The sequence below is a fragment of the Chaetura pelagica genome, unplaced genomic scaffold (genome assembly GCF_000747805.2).
Source record: "Chaetura pelagica isolate M959 unplaced genomic scaffold, ChaPel_1.0 scaffold24, whole genome shotgun sequence".
NCBI lineage: Eukaryota > Metazoa > Chordata > Aves > Apodiformes > Apodidae > Chaetura > Chaetura pelagica.
In genome coordinates, this window is record NW_009953077.1 from 3,930,242 (window position 1) to 3,948,166 (window position 17,925).

The 17,925-nt window shown below is 49.3% G+C and overlaps 1 protein-coding gene across 1 annotated transcript in view; it reads right to left on the reverse strand.

The window, feature by feature from the left end:
• The window catches only part of DAG1 (dystroglycan 1 (dystrophin-associated glycoprotein 1)), a 16,871-nt gene extending 3,999 nt beyond the window's left edge, over positions 1-12,872 (reverse strand). Inside the window, exon 1 of the mRNA XM_009996920.1 lies at positions 12,561-12,872. Coding sequence (XP_009995222.1) covers positions 12,561-12,842 — 282 coding nt within the window. The 5' untranslated portion in view covers positions 12,843-12,872. The remainder of the gene's footprint in view (positions 1-12,560) is intronic.
• Positions 12,873-17,925: the final 5,053 nt, after the last annotated feature.

Here is a 17,925-nt window from a genome sequence, read left to right on the forward strand (position 1 = left end):
GGGAGGAATGCCCTTGTGCCCAGAAGCAGGCACAGAGATGGGGCTGGACTCACCAGACCCAGGTCCTGCTGGGAAAGTCCCAGGATGGACAGAGGGAGTGATGCCCAGAGCTGAGGGCTGGGCAGAGGGCAGACTGCATCCTGGGTGCCTCTCCCATCCCCTGCCTGTGGGCACAGTGAAGGGTCTGAATGCATTTCTGAAGGGTAATGTAGGACCAGAGAATTTTTTGGTGAGAGCAGCACAAGAAAGCTTCTGTGCAAGAGCCACAGAGGGTTTCAGCCATGACCATAGGGGCAACACCCTCATTCCTCTCTGCTGCAAAGGATCATCCTTGCTTTTGGCCAGCCTGGACAAGCTGGAGAGCACATCATGAGACACATGCTGGATACAGTTTATAGAGCAGAGTTTAAAGCTGTCAGCATAGCTTTTAGTTAACTCCTCAGCAGCAGTTTTCAAGTGCAGGAAATTCAGATTCCTGTTTACACCAGGCAGAGAAAGCTGCCCCATGGGCCACTCACCCTGACATATCCCACCCAAATGTCCTTCCACTCAGCTCTGCTCTTCATCCATGTGTCTGGCAGACAACAGTAGGTGTTGGGGGCAGCTACTGCTGCCTGCACCCACTCCCCCCAGCAGCAAGAAGAGGAGCTGCTTTGACCCCAGCCAGCCCCAAGGAAAGCCAGCCCTTCACCTGAGATGGGCACGCAGGAACAAAGCAGCCCATTGTCCTTCCTTGTCATGGCTTCTGCCAAGAGAAGACAAAAGGCAAGGTCTGACCCTACCCAGCCAGAACTTGTGTTCCTTCTTTTAAAAAAGTGTAATTTCGTCACACCCTCTAAATACTGAGATGCCAGGACAGTCCCAAGTGGAATCCAGCATGGAGCAGGGACTGGCTGGTGTCGCCCTTTATCCCCTTGTGCCAAAATTAACTGCAGCTTGCCCAGCGGAGAGGAGGAAGGGCAGGGCACACGTCAGGAACAGAAACAGAGGGAACCAGGACAAAAAACTGCAGTGTTATTTAGGCTTACACAATCAGGAAGAATAAAAACTTTAATAGTGAGTAGTTAAATGCACACTAAATGTATAATTTCAGGCTCCATTTGGAACAGACCTTGCCTACCATGCTGCAGAAGCCCTCAATTACAGGGCTCCCTTCATCCACAGCTTTCCTCCGAGCTGGGGTGTTCTGCTGCTCCCTCCTCCCCAGGCATGGCCCAAGACTCAAGGACGAGACATACAACAAGTGTTACCTTTAATCTCATGTCACAAGGTGGTTGTCTCCTCAGTCACATGTGCTCCTATGTCCTACATCTGACAGCCAAACTCTCTTAGAAAAGGTGGCCAACCCCATGTGCAAAGTGAGGGAGGTACGGGAACATTTCTGCTTGGAAACCATTTCTAACCTACAGTTTGCATGCGAACTCACGTTCTTAAGGGCCCACGCTAGAAAATAAAACTGCAGCTAGACAGATTCTCACCAAAAAACAGGCTCTCCTGAAAAACAAAAACAGGCCAGGCACTCACCTACTGGGACAGCTTGTTCTAACAGGGATGTGATGGATGCAAAACATTTATAAACCCACTTAAACTTGATTTAAAAAGAGCTGAGCTACTTCAGCAGTATTCAGCCCACCAGGAGATGTGGACTGTTCCTAAGGGTTCTGCAAGAGGTGATTCAGAAAATCAAATTTATGTGTGTTAGGCCTATGAAGAGGCCTGTGCCTCCTTGGAGAAACCTTCAGGAAGGCAACAAGTCCTCAGTGCCATGGCTCTGCTTTAAACACAGCTATTGCCCTGGCAGCAATCTTCATACATGTTCACATGAGACAGGAAGAGGCCCACAAGGTTAGAGTAGATAATCAAAGGAGCTATCAGGCTGAATCAAGAGACTTGTTCTGAAATGAGCACTAACCAGCATGGGTCTGACCTGGTCACTGTTGCTGCCATCAAACTGGGAGCGGGGAGGTCTGGACTCTGTTCTTGCAATTTTCCCTTCAAATATGGTTTCAAAGGGTATCCGTTAAGGCTATGCATAGTTAATGATTTGGGATCTCTAGTTTTCCTGTAAAAAGTTTCCCAGTTTTCTATGTACACAATAAATATCAGCCTTAAGCCCTGCCATTTCCCTCAAGGGGTCTGGTTTCAAAATAACTCTTCCGTTGCTCAAGGAAAAAAAGGCTGCCTTTGTTTTCCCATTATTCAAGATAATTGTAAATGAATGCTTATCGGCTAAAGATTACACAAGCCTGGCAGTGTACTGAAGACCATTAAAAAATTAGCCATGTACTTGATTATAAATACATACAGTGGTCTGGCTGGCTTTGAAGACCTTGTTCACAAAGTCCTTCCAGATATACATGGCCTCTTATTTTTAGGCCAGCAAGAGCAGTCAGCTCATGACAGAAGATAACTCGGTTTGATTTGTTTTTTTTGAAACTTGGATCTTAAAGCCCTGTAGCCAACAAGACAAAGATAAGCAAAAGACTAGTGAGCAAAACTGCTGCCTCTGAGGGATTTCTAGCAAAGACCACATTCTTGCCTTCAAGGGTGGCCTCTAACCCTCCAAGTACTTAGTCCTCCTCCGAATGAATCCTCCAAAAAGGAGGCAGGGAGTCCTTTGTCAGGAGACAGGTACCACCATCACATCATCTCACAGGTCTGGTATGAAATCCTCCCAGTCCTGGAAGCATCTCATAGGATCTCCCCAGCTCTGCTTGTGGAGCAGTCAGGGAGTCGGCTCCTTCCTTCGTCCTTTCAAATCAGTCCTACAAAACCCCTGACTGCTTTTGGGCAGGGGTGAGCACAGATAGTTCTGCAGCTCTGCCAGATCTCTCACTGCCCCATTCTCCTCCCCGTGTCCAGCTGGAGACAGACTCCATGACAGGGATCTCATTTGGAGTATAATTACTGGTGACAATTTACGGTAGGACAGACCAACCCCCCCTTCTGGGTTGCTCCTTCAGCATTATCCTGACTCACATGGCCAATAATGAAAACCACCCTAGCTGAGCCCTCTGTCCATCTGAGCAGAAGGCTGAACTGCGGTCAAGCCAACTGACCTCATCAGTGTTAAACCAAGTTTGCAGGGCTCAGGCTTCTGCAAGCAATTAACCATTGAGCAGGGGAAAGAAAATGGAAATTTAAATGCAATTCAAATGCAAATATAGCTGCAGAGAAAGAGTCAAGCCTAAGCTGTTTGCCTAAGCCCCAGCTTCATCTTAACCCCCTGCTAACACAGCAGCACTGGGCAGTTTTATCAGCAGGAGCAATAGGCAGTCTCAGTCCCACACCAGATGAGTGGGCAGGCAGATTTTGGGCTGTGTTGTCCTGCATGGGCCAAACAAGTGGTGGCAGAGACACTGGTTTCAGATCCTGGATCTGAGGGGACTGCCATGATTCCTGGTGCTGGTACAGCCAACCTGGAGCCAAGTGAAGCCATAAGGCTCAGAGTCAGAGGATGGAGTCCTTGCTCTGGGGGGCAGGCTCTGCCCATGTGTCCATAAACTGTGTTCCGTTTCATCAACCTGAAGATGGAGGCCAAAGAACAGCCCTGACAGGGAGGTGTGCCTATATGCAACCAGAAGATGATGAGAGAAGGCGCCATACATCCCCTTCCTTTCCTCAAATACAGCAGAACTGCTAAATAGGACATCAGACAGGTCTTGCCTAGAAACCTAAGGCCCAGAAAATAGTGGTGAAAGGAGGATGGGCACCTCTTGGAGCCTTCTGCTTGCTGGGTGCAGTGGTGGTGCCACTGCTTGCTATGCCAAGGAAAGGCAACTTCCCTTTCTGCAGACTGAGGGAAGTTGCATTTCTGTGGCAGATCAAGCAGGGTACCATGATACCCTGCCAGAGCTTTTGGGTCTTCTCAGCAGACAACGCTTTCTGAGCTGCTGTATGCTTTAAATGAAAGGCACAGGACATCATGGACAAAAACAAGCTGCTCCAGGACGTTTCATACTGATGCATCTGCCCCGGAAAGTCTAAAAACAGCCCAGAGACTTCACTGGCTCTCAGAAGTACGTCAGCCCTGGTGACCCAAGTCTTCATTACCAGCAGGAGCTCACCTCCACTGCTCAGAGACTGAAAGCTCCATGGGAACAGCCGGTAATTGGTGCTTCCTTTGTGCATAGGGTAGGTCAGGATGGTTAAACTAACCCTGCATTATGGCTGGTTCCAGCTAAAGCCCTGCAAAGCTCTTCCTGCATGTCTCCGTGCGCCGGAGCTGCTGCCTTACAGAAACCAAACCTTTCAGCTCAGAAAGCTGAGCTCAGGGACAACAAGGCTGCATCACAGGTCCTGGCCCTCAACTTCAAACTCCAGTCCCTGAAGGTCTAGGCAGCAAAGATACCTGAAGCAGCTGCTCAACTTTCATGTCCTTACGAAAACCTGAACGAGAAGTTTACATGTCTGCAGCTCGTCTGCATTTTCCAGCCATTAAATGGCTAGTGAAGCCTCACATGCAGAAAGCAGCCCTCCTCCTTGGTGGATGCAAGCCCAGGGCTGTGCTGGCCAGAGGCAGTGGCCCCTCCAGCCATGCTTTGTGTCACCAGCTCCTTCCAGAGCCATAAAATGGCTTCGCAAGGAGCGGCAACACCCAGCTCATGCCATCCCTGCATACTCCTACCATGACGGCTTCGTTTCCAGATGCGCCTCTGTGCTCGCTATAAGGGCACTATTCAGCAGCCCACTCTGCATGGGCAAGGGAACACAACAGCTGTTTCACTGGGAGGTCACTACAAAACATTGAGTGTCCCAAGAAATCCTCCTTTCATCGGTCCATGCAAGCAGCTTGGAAGGATTTGTTTAGCCTTATTGTTGGAGCGGGAAGGCACAGCCCGCCTGCGTTAGGGCTGGGGTCAGCACGGGCTGCCCACACCCCGCTTTCTCCCTTGTCTGGGGGGTGAGCACGGGGCAGGAAAAGCCTCAAACAGCTTAAAAAAAAAAAAAGAAAGTTCAGTCGGGCTCTTCTTTCAGCGTGACTTTTTAGAAGCGAAAGGCCAAAGGGAAGCAAAAATACCACACAGCAGGGATGCCAAGTGCTGGGGGTTTAGTGCTGCCGCTGCGCAGCTAACCAGCCCTGGCAATTTATTCCTGCCCTCAGCAGATTGCTGGAAAACTGGCACTGAGGATCACGGCAAGGAAAGGCAAGCTGGATCTGCAACCTCAGGTCGGCTCCTTCGCAGGATTCTCCCTATTCTCCCTACTGTCTCATTCCTCAGTCTCCCCAGATGCACAGGGCAACAACCCGTAAGAGCAGAACAAAACAAGGAACTTCCCAGCCCATCTGAAAAGCTGGTTTATAATTAGATTGAGTCACATTTTCCACTCCTCCAAATTCAGAGCTTGTTACTAAGCTCGCACTGAAAATGCCAAATTCCCCAACTTGGTCTCATTGCAGGAAAAAGATAAGTGGCCCCCTCATCCCCCCCCACCCCCGCAGAAATCTTATCGGCTCATCACTAAGATAGCAGCATGACAGGTAGGCAAAGCCCTGCCTGACAAGTCCTGTGCCTGGACCTGTTCCAGACACTGCCATTTATCCCAGCGTGCTCTCTGGTAAATAGCTGCTGTTGCTACAACTCCTGTTTAGTCCAAGTCCAGGAAAGCTGGGGACCCCAGGGGCGAGGAAAAGCTCGTGTGCTTTGACACAGAGAGCCTTTCAACATACCCAGCTTGCTGACACAGCCCCTCAGGAGCGTTCTTTGCTTGTCTTCCTCTGAGGAATGCTATGTTAATCAAAGTAATATTCAGTTAAAACTTTTTCAAACAAGGATCATTGCAAGAGAAAAAAAATAATAATTAAAAATCAGTATTTTGTGGTTTTCCTCCTTGAAGTTGAGTGTGCCCTGGCACTGCAGGTTGGTTGCCAACATCCAGCCCAGCCCTGGCAGCAGGTACTCCATGTCAGAACTCCTGCTATACAATCTCTGTGGATCCTGTTTATAAAACAAGGTCCCTGAAGGCTGGTGAGAATAAAGCTGCTCAATAAAAGCCACTCCAACAGAGAGCAAGTAGAACCACCACTGGAAAAGCAGGTTCCTGGTTGGGAAGCAAGACTCCTTTTTGCCCAGATGAATACCAAGGCTCTGATAAGCCCTCAAACCCACTGTGTAGCTGTGCTGTGTACATCAGCTATGTGAGTTAATTCACTTGTTCTAATCACTTTGCTGCCAGCTATGTTTGCACGCAGCAACAGCTTTCTAGGGCTCCCACTACATGTTTTATCTGCCTGGTTAGACTTTCGTAAAAAAAAAACCAATTGGGCCAAGACGCTTCCAAGAACAGCAAGGCTGAGCTGTGCTCACCTGAAAGCTTCTCCTTAGCATCGGCTAAGCTGAGCAGATCTGCTCCATGGGATATAGCCCATACCTAACATTGCTAGGATAAAGACAGACTGGCAGCTTTATGGATATTCAAGCAAGTCACCTGCTTGTGCAGGGATGTGCCTTGGTAAGCAGGGCACATCAGGAGCTTATCTCCTTCTAGCATGCTCTACAGACCCACCTTTAAACAAAAGCCATCAGAGTGCCTGCCTTCTATACTGTGGGCACGTGCATGTAGGGTATCGGGCTGTGCAAGGCCCAAATATCTTGTGGATACACCAGTACTGGAAAGAACTGGATTCATCCCAAGGGAAAGGAGCAATGCCAGTCAGTGGCTGTATTTAATACTCAGATCCAGTGCAGAGCCTGGTGTTTCTGGAGAGGTGCCTGCAGTCCGGCTGTCTCCTGTTTGTCACAGCCTCCAGCCCACGGCTCAGAGTCAGAAAGTCCTTCTACCAGACTTGGAGACGCCAGATCCTTTCTACAGCAGCTTCTGCCCCAAGTCAGATCAACGTCCTGCATGCAGGATGGAGGTGATCACCCTGTAAATGCCCTCCTTTGGTTTCTCTTTCAAGGACCAAGTCCAGTGTCAGCTTTCCCAATCTGTGTTAGTATCATCACTGGTGGGATGAGCAGAGAGCCATGCTTACCTCAACAGCCACCAACCCAAAAGCTGACAGAGGTGCTATCAGTGCTAGTGCCACCATCCTCACCTTGATTCCTTGAGTGGTCACCCAGAGAGAAACACCAGGCATAGGTTTTTATACAAGAAAAATGATACAACTTTAGAGACAGAACTAGCAAACCTCATGGAGACCACAACCAACAGTGCAAAATCAACACTTGTGCACCTCAGGTAACATCCTCTTCTGTGACCTCACCAAGTGGAAACAGAAAAAAAACAAAGACCCGGATACTTCAGCTGATGGCAAGATGTCTGAGCCAACGTCAGACATAGAAAAGCAAACAATCATAGGATGTATCAAACAAGGTTATTTATAGAAGAGAAAAGGAAGTTTTGATGCCTTTATATGAGGCTCTGGTAAAATTTCATCTAAAGTATTTTGTGTAGCTGTGGTCAGGCAAACATAAGAAAAATCAAAGTAATATTCAGTTAAAACTTTTTCAAACAAGGATCATTGCAAGAGAAAAAAAAATAATAATTAAAAATCAGTATTTTGTGGTTTTCCTCCTTGAAGTTGAGTGTGCCCTGGCACTGCAGGTTGGTTGCCAACATCCAGCCCAGCCCTGGCAGCAGGTACTCCATGTCAGAACTCCTGCTATACAATCTCTGTGGATCCTGTTTATAAAACAAGGTCCCTGAAGGCTGGTGAGAATAAAGCTGCTCAATAAAAGCCACTCCAACAGAGAGCAAGTAGAACCACCACTGGAAAAGCAGGTTCCTGGTTGGGAAGCAAGACTCCTTTTTGCCCAGATGAATACCAAGGCTCTGATAAGCCCTCAAACCCACTGTGTAGCTGTGCTGTGTACATCAGCTATGTGAGTTAATTCACTTGTCCTAATCACTTTGCTGCCAGCTATGTTTGCACACAGCAACAGCTTTCTGGGGCTCCCACTACATGTTTTATCTGTCTTCCCAACAAAGCCCTGGTGAGACTTTCGTAAAAAAAACAACAATTGGGCCAAGACACTTCCAAGAACAGCAAGGCTGAGCTGTGCTCACCTGAAAGCTTCTCCTTAGCATCGGCTAAGCTGAGCAGATCTGCTCCATGGGATACAGCCCATACCTAACATTGCTAGGATAAAGGCAGACTGGCAGCTTTATGGATATTCAAGCAAGTCACCTGCTTGTGCAGGGATGTGCCTTGGTAAGCAGGGCACATCAGGAGCTTATCTCCTTCTAGCATGCTCTACAGACCCACCTTTAAACAAAAGCCATCAGAGTGCCTGCCTTCTATACTGTGGGCACGTGCATGTAGGGTATCGGGCTGTGCAAGGCCCAAATATCTTGTGGATACACCAGTACTGGAAAGAACTGGATTCATCCCAAGGGAAAGGAGCAATGCCAGTCAGTGGCTGTATTTAATACTCAGATCCAGTGCAGAGCCTGGTGTTTCTGGAGAGGTGCCTGCAGTCCGGCTGTCTCCTGTTTGTCACAGCCTCCAGCCCACGGCTCAGAGTCAGAAAGTCCTTCTACCAGACTTGGAGACGCCAGATCCTTTCTACAGCAGCTTCTGCCCCAAGTCAGATCAACGTCCTGCATGCAGGATGGAGGTGATCACCCTGTAAATGCCCTCCTTTGGTTTCTCTTTCAAGGACCAAGTCCAGTGTCAGCTTTCCCAATCTGTGTTAGTATCATCACTGGTGGGATGAGCAGAGAGCCATGCTTACCTCAACAGCCACCAACCCAAAAGCTGACAGAGGTGCTATCAGTGCTAGTGCCACCATCCTCACCTTGATTCCTTGAGTGGTCACCCAGAGAGAAACACCAGGCATAGGTTTTTATACAAGAAAAATGATACAACTTTAGAGACAGAACTAGCAAACCTCATGGAGACCACAACCAACAGTGCAAAATCAACACTTGTGCACCTCAGGTAACATCCTCTTCTGTGACCTCACCAAGTGGAAACAGAAAAAAAACAAAGACCCGGATACTTCAGCTGATGGCAAGATGTCTGAGCCAACGTCAGACATAGAAAAGCAAACAATCATAGGATGTATCAAACAAGGTTATTTATAGAAGAGAAAAGGAAGTTTTGATGCCTTTATATGAGGCTCTGGTAAAATTTCATCTAAAGTATTTTGTGTAGCTGTGGTCAGGCAAACATAAGAAAAATAAACTCAGGCTGGAAGAAGTGCAGAAGACAGCTGCAAAGATGAGGAGAGAGGAAAAGAAAGCTTATTTTATGAAAAAGACTAAAGAGGTTGGCTTGCCTAACCTAATAAAATCAAGACAGGGAAATATGCCTGTCACTTATAAATACATAAAGGAAGTAAATATTATGAAGGTAGAATTGATTTAAGCTAAAGGGCAGCACACACAAATATTTCTAGCCATCTCTAAATTTAGGCTAGAAGCTGCATTTTTAATCAGAGCAGCCAAATGCTGGAGCAGCTTCAAATGGAAATGGCAGGAACGGGAAGTCCACCTGGTCTTTGGTTCGAGTGTGATCTGGTTTTCAACAAGAGGACACAGCTGATGGGTAAGGGGTCAGGCCCTGTGCAGTCTTTGGTGGAAATAGGGTAAAGGAGATGGTCAGCCATCCATGACCCATCATGAGGAGGGGGTATAGGCACCAATGGCCCTGGTTATCCTGCTCCCAGCCACCATCTACCAGGAGCCAGTGGGAACCTGCACACCCTCGCCCTACCTGTCTGCATGCAAGGGGCTTGCTTAAGATGTGGAGATGGGATCTTTTAACCAAAGTCACCCATACCAAAATATGGGTGTCAAATGCAGCAGGAAGGGCTGCAAGCAGTTAACCCTTCTTCTGGGAAGGTGCAGCAAAGAGTTTTCACATCTAAGACACCTTCAGATGTGAGGAGAGCAATCTTGCAGCCTTGCTGTCATGAGGAAGCTGCAGGACAGCACCTGGACTGAACTGCCACCAAATTCAACAGCTGAAATACCTGCAGGCTGCAACCAACATTCAGTGGACACCTTAATGCCTGACCAAGGCACCTGCTCAGCAGGACAAGGCACAGGGGAAGGGGGTTTCTAATTGCCAGCCACGAGTTATGACAGCCACAAAGACTGATGGTAGCTCCCTGAGTGCATTCAAGTACACTTGCTTCTGCACTTCACCATAAAATCTGACCATTCCTGAGCAGCTTGGGGTTGGCAAGGAGGGCTTGGCTCCCAGGAGCACATACCTGCCCTATGCACAGAGCCCACAGATCTGTGCAGGAGTGTGTCCCTGCCAGGCACTCCTCCCCACACTGCAGATGCTTGGCGTTGTTTCCATCCCACAACCAAGTTTGCAGAGAGAAGTATTTTGTCTACAGCCGGCTGGAATCTGCTAACAAGCAGGGAGAGGACCTGTGAAGCAGCTTCAAGGCAATCCCCAGCACAATACAAACCAAGCCTAGCAATAATCAGAGGAAATTATCTAGAAATGAGGAAATCACACCTTCTTCAGGCTCCAGATAGGAAGCTCCTGGAAGTTTAGGGACATCAACTGTCAGCTTTTTTAAAAAAAAATAAACCATGACATGACAGCTATTTCCTTTGTAAGAGGACTGAGGATAGGCAACTGCTTCTCATTGTGAACTCAGATCCACTCCTTCATCTCAAAGGGCATGGCCCTTATTCTCTCTTATTACTGTTTAAGGACACCAGCTAGCACAATCCAGGCATATTCCACTTTTACTGCTCCAGTTGGGAAATGCAAGGCAGCCTGAGAAAATGACCAGCAACTTGTCCTGAAACTTTCTGCTAAACCAAAAATGCATGCCAGCACCCAAAATTGCCTACGCAGTCCTTGCTAGCCAGGAAACAAATCCCCATAGCAAAGGTCAGCTGTGCTCAGCAGCCAAGACACGTTCTCTGCAAGGGAGAGACCTTCCAGACGTGCCAGCTAAGTGAGGCTGCTAACGGTGCCCCAGAGCCTGCTGCACTTTTGAAATCAATTTCAAGGTGAACAGATGCGATTTGCACTTGGGCAAGCCCACAGATAGCATGAAAATCGCTCTCAGTGTTCACTGAACTACACACAACCAGCAACTGTTGGGTCCTGCTCCAGCACAGTCCATTTGTGGCTCTTCAGGCATCTGCTGGTGCAAGCAAACACGCCTCAGCACTGAAGTGCCAGAGGTATTGTTTGAAGCTATCAGATGGGGTTGGAATAACCTATCAAGTGTTTTCCTGCACCTACTGGAGCTATCACAGATGACTTTTATGCCAGCAAAAGGAGACAGAGGAAGCTGTGATGTTATACAAACACTGAAAATTGTTCTTGCCCTCAAAGTAGCCATTAGACAACACCAGAACAAGCCACTCCAATGGCAAAACCCCAAACCACAGTTCTCATTTCCAGAACACAAGGTATCTTGGGCTCACCACTCATGTCCAGGCTGTTGCAGCCCACTGCCACACAGGTGCCCTGTGCTCAGAAAACAGGCTGTGGTTAAACCAGAGCAGGCACCATTGTCACCATCTGAGCCTGTCTCCTCGGGCTGCAGAGGCAATTAAATGTCACAGCCTTTGCTCTGAAACCAGCCTGTCCCCTTCTCTGACTCCTCTGGCTGGGGGCTCACCCACTGCCTTCCTCCTCCCCATCTGACCGTTGGTCCATAACAGATGCATTCTTCAGATTTTCTGCCTACCACTGGCACGTTGTGCTCCTGGCACCCTGGCTGGAGCCAGCGGGATCACATCTCTAGATTGAGAGAGCTGCGTGACAGAACACAGAGCTACAACAAACCCGCCTTCAAGGAGAAACTGAGGTGGCAGACTTTCTCCCAACTTGCTCTCCATCTTCCTCTGATCTTCTGACACACACCAGAAGGTTGCCTTTTTATAATGTTCTCTTAAAATGGATTTTTTAAGCTATTTTTCGATTTTGTTCTCTGAAAAAAAGATCCAAGATTGGAAAGTAATTGGAAAGCAGATGCTAAGACAACCTCTCTGCACCCTCCCAGGAAAGGGCTCAAGATGAGCAAGTGTGTTCAGCAGCATGCCTACCCTCCTCCAGGCTATTCTGACACTTTCTTGCCCTCAGGACTGATTCCAAAACTGTTTTCATATGTCTGGAGTGCCAGCAGCATGAGGGTAAGTTGGTTAAAGAGAAAGGCTCCAATCTTTCTCAAGAGGATGCTGGGACGAGGTCAGGAAAGACTGTGTCAAAGGCAGCTCAGAGCCACCCCAGCAGAAAGTCTGTTTGTCTAGCAGTGTTTTGTTACCCCAGTGAAGCAAACTCCCTGGACGTCAGAGCAGCAGTCCCAGGGAACCCATGGCTCCCCAGATCCCAAAGCAACATCTCCTAATGAATATGCCCAGCATTCCAGTGGCAGAGCATCTCACAGTTTAAATACTGCCAAGAAATCCATTGATCACCCCCAAGGAAAGAGGTGCCTTCTCTTCATTACAGAAGAGAGAAACTTTGCAGTGAGGTGAGGACTTTACTTTTTTTTCAATCCTTCTCCCATAGTCCTACAAAACCTCAAGGTTGCCTCACAGCACCCTGGTGCTCCAGACTATTAGTGTTGTGACCAGCTCAACTCCCTCAAGAATATAACTAAAAACAAGCCTCAGGGAATGGCATTTCTCACCTGGACAATTTCTCCATTGGAAGCAATTAAATCTGTGGGGATGGAGACTCTGAAGAAGCGTCCCACCACAGCTGAGCTGTCTGGTATGCCCACCACGGCTGGCACAGTCTCCCGGAGGTCCGAGAGCACAGAATGCATGGAGGCCTCCAGCTGGTTTTCCCAGTCCCGAACCACTTCTGCTGGCTCACTGGGCCAGTGGCAGTGAGCAGAGGCTGCCAGCAGCAGCACGGGGAGCCAAGTCCTCCCCAGAAAGGGGGGCTGCAGTGGGCATCCAACAGTCATTCTTCCTGGTGGCCTCGGCGACGGTGCTCCAGCCGGAAAGGGGACCAGAGGGAATCCGCAGGCACCGCAGTGTAGGCAGGGGATCCGCTGGTCCTTCACAGCAACCTCATCCTAGCAGTCCTGGAAACCTGGTTAAACAAAGGAAACCCAATCAGCATGTTAATTACAATACCCAGGCCAGCCAGCTAACACACAGCCCTCCCTGCAAGGGTCAGAGGCCTTCCGACCTCCCCATCCTTTTTGGTTCAGTTTTTTAAGTGCAAGAGTTAACACCACTGGTGAAGAGAACAAGAGCTTCTCAGTTCCTTTTCTGACATACAGCATCCCTAGAGAAACAAGATCCTCCTGCTTTTCCATGTACACAGCCATGTTTCTGCTGCTCTGGAGCCACAGCATCCCAAGATAGCTACAAGGAGCTTTAAGATCATCAAGTCCAATCATCATTTAACTCTACCAACCATTAAACCATGTCCTTCAGCATCACATCTACATGTCTTTCAGTCACCTCCAGGGATGGTGATTCAACCATCTCCCTGGGCAGCCTGTTCCAGTGTTTGGAACCATTTCCTTTCAGTGAAGAAGTTTCCTCTAATATCTAAGCTAAACCACCCTTGGTGCAACTTGAGATCATTCCAATACAACTACAGCTGAGAGCACAGCAGTGATAGGTGACCTTCCAAGGCAAGCTGAAGTCAGGCTGGGGCACCAGTGGGTTACACAGGGCTGGAGGACAGACACATGGACCAAGCAGGTGCTGCTCAGCCCCAGGAGCAGTCGAGACTGGGCCTTCTCAGGTTAAACACTCGCACATCTTGAAGGAACTCTTTTTTTTCCAGGCTGAGAGAAGTGGCTCCAAATTCCCAGAGCAAACCCAGCCCAGCTGCTCACAGCTGGCTCTCAGACCTCATCACAGCTTCTGTTTATTTTAGCCTGTTCCAGCTGTGTTGGGTGATGCACATTAGGCCGTCCATTAGAGCTCCTGGAGCCAGACTGGGTGGGAAGGGACATCCCACTGCATCTTGTCCTTGCAGAGTTGGTGAGGCAGCACAACAGCTGGACCAGCTGTCCTGCAGCCCAGCAAGCTCCCATGGCCCAGCATGGGCTGGCAGATGCAGGCAGAGGGCCTGTCCACACACGCAGCCAAGCCCCGGGTCACTACAACAGGCTCTAGCAATGACAGCAGAGATAAGATCTGGTTGCTCACCCTCAAACCTGCACTCTAGAGAAGCTGCAAGGACCAGCACATCCTCACCCCTGGATGGGCCTTTTCACAACAAACAGCTGATGCAGGGGGGCTGATGTCTCCCATTCCAAGGTATTGAATCCACAGAGCAGGACCACAGGCAGCAAAGAGAGCTGTGGGGAGCAGAAACTGGGAGCTGAATGCAATAAACTCCAGCTACAGCATCCACGAGGCAGATATCTGACATGACTGCTGTCAGGTGCAGAAAACCTGTCTCAAGTGAAAGGCAAAAGGAACAGCAGAGGCACAACAACACTGCTGGAAACCACAAGGCAGACGGGCTGGTGAGATGCCAGCACCAGAAGACAGCCCATTCCCCTGCTGCTTTTGTCCTTCTGACTGCCTGATCCAACTGGGACAAGAATAAATGAGAACAACAGGGAAGCCAACTCCAGGCTCTACCCAAAGGCAACTGAGTGCATGGTGGCCTTTACCCTGATTGAGGTGCCTGAGCTGCTTCTCCAGAGGTTATCATCATGTAAGGTAAAGTGACTGGGTGGTTAAGGACCCAGCCACACTTCCTACAGGGCACATCTCTCACACCAGCTCCCTGCACGGTCAGAGGATGATCCAACACACACCAATTGATTTTGGATGAACCCTAGATCACCTCAGCAAGTAGATGGCTACCACAGCAGATGTCTGGTCGAGAATATCCACCAGACTGTGTGAATAAGCTACAGAATTGGAACAGACTTCTGCAAGAGGTCCTGAGGAGTCCACTGATCATCATAGCAGGGACTCTCATTTCTGCACAGTGCCTTCAATAAACAGAAAGAGGAACCACCACCTTCAGCCTCTGTGGATCCTGGGGTATGGACACTACAGTGATGATGCCATGTCCATGAGCTACTTCTGCTGAAGCCCGCTTGTTGGAAAGTCCTGCTGTGTGAGGGACTAGACAGCAACCTGCCCAGCAAGTATAGGCAGGATCAGAGACTCACTGGGACAGGAATGCAGCAGTAGCAGCAGCACCCAGCAGCCCCATGGCTGAGATGCTATCAGCATGGAAACATGGCTGCCTCCCACAGCTCTGCTGAGCCTCCACAACCAAGCCAAGGAGAAACATCCCAGTCAACTACACAGACAGACATCCAGCATATGACCACATGGAGCTGCGAAGATTCCTGCAGAGGTTCAGTCTTCAGGCCAGCCCCATACCTGTCACAGCTGCCAATGTGCAGCCCCACTGTTGCACAGCCAAGTGGCATGACATGGTGTGGGGTGTTTTATGTTGGATAGAGAGGAGTCTTTGGGCAGAAAGGAGTTGGTTCTTGATAACTGTGGAGAGCATGGGAGGAAGATGAAGTCATCACTCATTTCAGAAACAATTATGGAAGCAGGCAACAAGCACTGCCTGTCTGCTGTGTGCTCCTCAGCAAAGCAATTCAGGCACTGGCCATGAAGATCTGTGTGACCTGTGTCACACAAATGCAGAATTTCATTTTAGGGTTCTACAGAAGTCTCTCTATATGGAAGTGGAGCACACAGGAGGCATAGGAGGAATTCAGTATCTGATAAGAAAAGGAAAAAAACCAGAAGAGCTGAGAACAAACTTGCACCGCCAAAAGATCTCTTAACACGGCTCCACCTCACCAAACAAATGACAGAAGCTGAAATGGTGCCAGACTCACACTGTGTGCTAAGGAAGAAAGGCAGGGTGGTACAGCTCTACAGAGCTGGAACAAGGCATTGCCCCACACTGCTGAGTTCCACGTGGACTACTGCTTCAAGGCAGAATGCTTTTCAGGACAGGAGGTCCTCTGCCTAAAAGCTAGTGGTCCTGCTCAGCAAATCCATTGACCACCAGCCTGCAGGTGTCAATGCAGAACAGAGTGACCTCTACCTGCAGCAAGGCCTGAACAAGCACTGGGGACCCACATGGGGCCCCTGTCCAGTTCAGGAGCCCACGTCACTTCCCTGGTACTACCATGGGCAAACCCCAGGCTCGCTTGAGACATCATCCCAGTGGCATATGGAAACAGTCAGTGCTCTGGGTCATTGTCCATGAGCAGCACATGGCACAGGGCTGGAGCTCTCAGGGACTCAATGCTTCACAGTTTCCCCCAAGCTCAAAACAGGGGCAAAACCCAAACGCAGATGGCATTCTGCAGGTGGTCTTCTGCTGATCTCTGGAAAGCATCAGGCCATAGGGCTGACTGTCTGAGCACTTTCAAGTTGAATGGGAAGGCTAGATCACCCCAACTTCTCGATGTGGCACAGCACTCCTTCCAGCAGGATCTGTGCTGCCCAGCTCCGCAGAACAAACACAAAAGGTTCAGGTTAGTCCTGAATTTCAGGATGTTTCATTCCGTCTGATCTTCTGAAAGAACAGACTTTCTCTTTATCCTCCTGCTTCTGTGAAAACTCTTTTGGTCTCAACTTTGAGCCTCCAGAGTGTTGGATGAAACATCAAAGCCAGTATCAACATCTGCTTCAGTCCTAGTGCTCGGTGCACGTGCCAATGTGGATGCCTTATCTCCAGTGCCAAACCCCGCATCTCAGAGACACGGAACTGGGCCTGCTCAGTGAAGTGTTGTTGATATGATGCTGTGCTTGATATGATGCTAACTTGTCAAGACAATGCTGGAGCTTGTTGCTCCTCCATGCAGCTACAAGGCCCACTTACATGTTGAGGACATGCTCTGCCTTATTACCCAGGAACGCAGAATAGTGCAGACAGAAGATGGGACTGAAAGGAAGGACTGAGAGCAGGACAAAGCAGCTACTCCCACCACACATCTTTCCAGAGACTTTTCCTTCTGTTCACCACAGAATTGGGAGCGTTGGGCCAGGGGAGGTGTCCTGGCAGGAGTGTGGCTGCCCTAGGAATCACTCCCCCTCTGTGGCCGATTGCTTCTGCAAGAACCAGCGAAAGTGAAGTCTCCGTCCAGCTGCATCTAATCCAATTGCTCAGGCACGCAATCACATCACTGGGCTCTGGTAATTAATCACTGCCAGCATATTAATGCCACTGAGCTTGGCATGCAGAAAGCTCAGGTATCTGGAGTAGAGAACTGCATGGCAGTTAAGAAGGTATTTAGGAGAGTTAGGAGGAATCTCACTTACCCAACTGCTTATTTACCACTATCCTCATTAAAGGAAACATTAAATGAGTGGCCTTTCTCTAAGGCAGCAAACTTGGCTAAAAAGGGCCAGTGCAACTTTCCAAAACAGAGCTGTTGTCTCTGCAAAGATCTCTCGTTCATGTTTCCACAGGAGGATCTGTGGGCAAGTCCCATCAGCTGCCGCGTGTCTGCGTGTCAAGGCAGCGAGCGGGAGGAGCGATGAAGCCCGCGCCACCGGCTGGGCACGCAGAGATGGCCCACAAAGATGGCCCTCTGCCGTACCTGCTCCCTGCTCCAAGAGACAGCAGCAGGCTGGCGTGGCCCAGAAAGGGGCGGCTGGTGCTCCCTGCACGTCCCCACTGTGCTGAAGGAGTCTGAGGAGGGAGAAACAGCTCAGAGGCAGCACGTCTGGGCATGGCAGCTCGTCACCAAGTGTATGAGCTAAGAGATACAATCTCCTCAAGGCTAAGAATGCAAGTTTGATACATTATATGCACAAAGAACACTCCAGAGTATGAAATTTAGGAAAAAGTAAGACTTTCTGCATTGCCCAGCTCTGGATATACCCTGAAACAAAGGGAGCAGCCCTTTCTGCAGCCTATGTTAGAGGCTACACAAACATACTGCAAATGACCAGGGGTTATTTCCAGCCTCAGTGGCTTCAGCCATGTATGTTCACAGATGATGCCCCAGGCTCCAGATGCAGCTGCGCCACGGATGAGCTATGGAAAGGGATGTAAAAGGGATGTTGTGTTCAGTTTCGGAGCTCCCA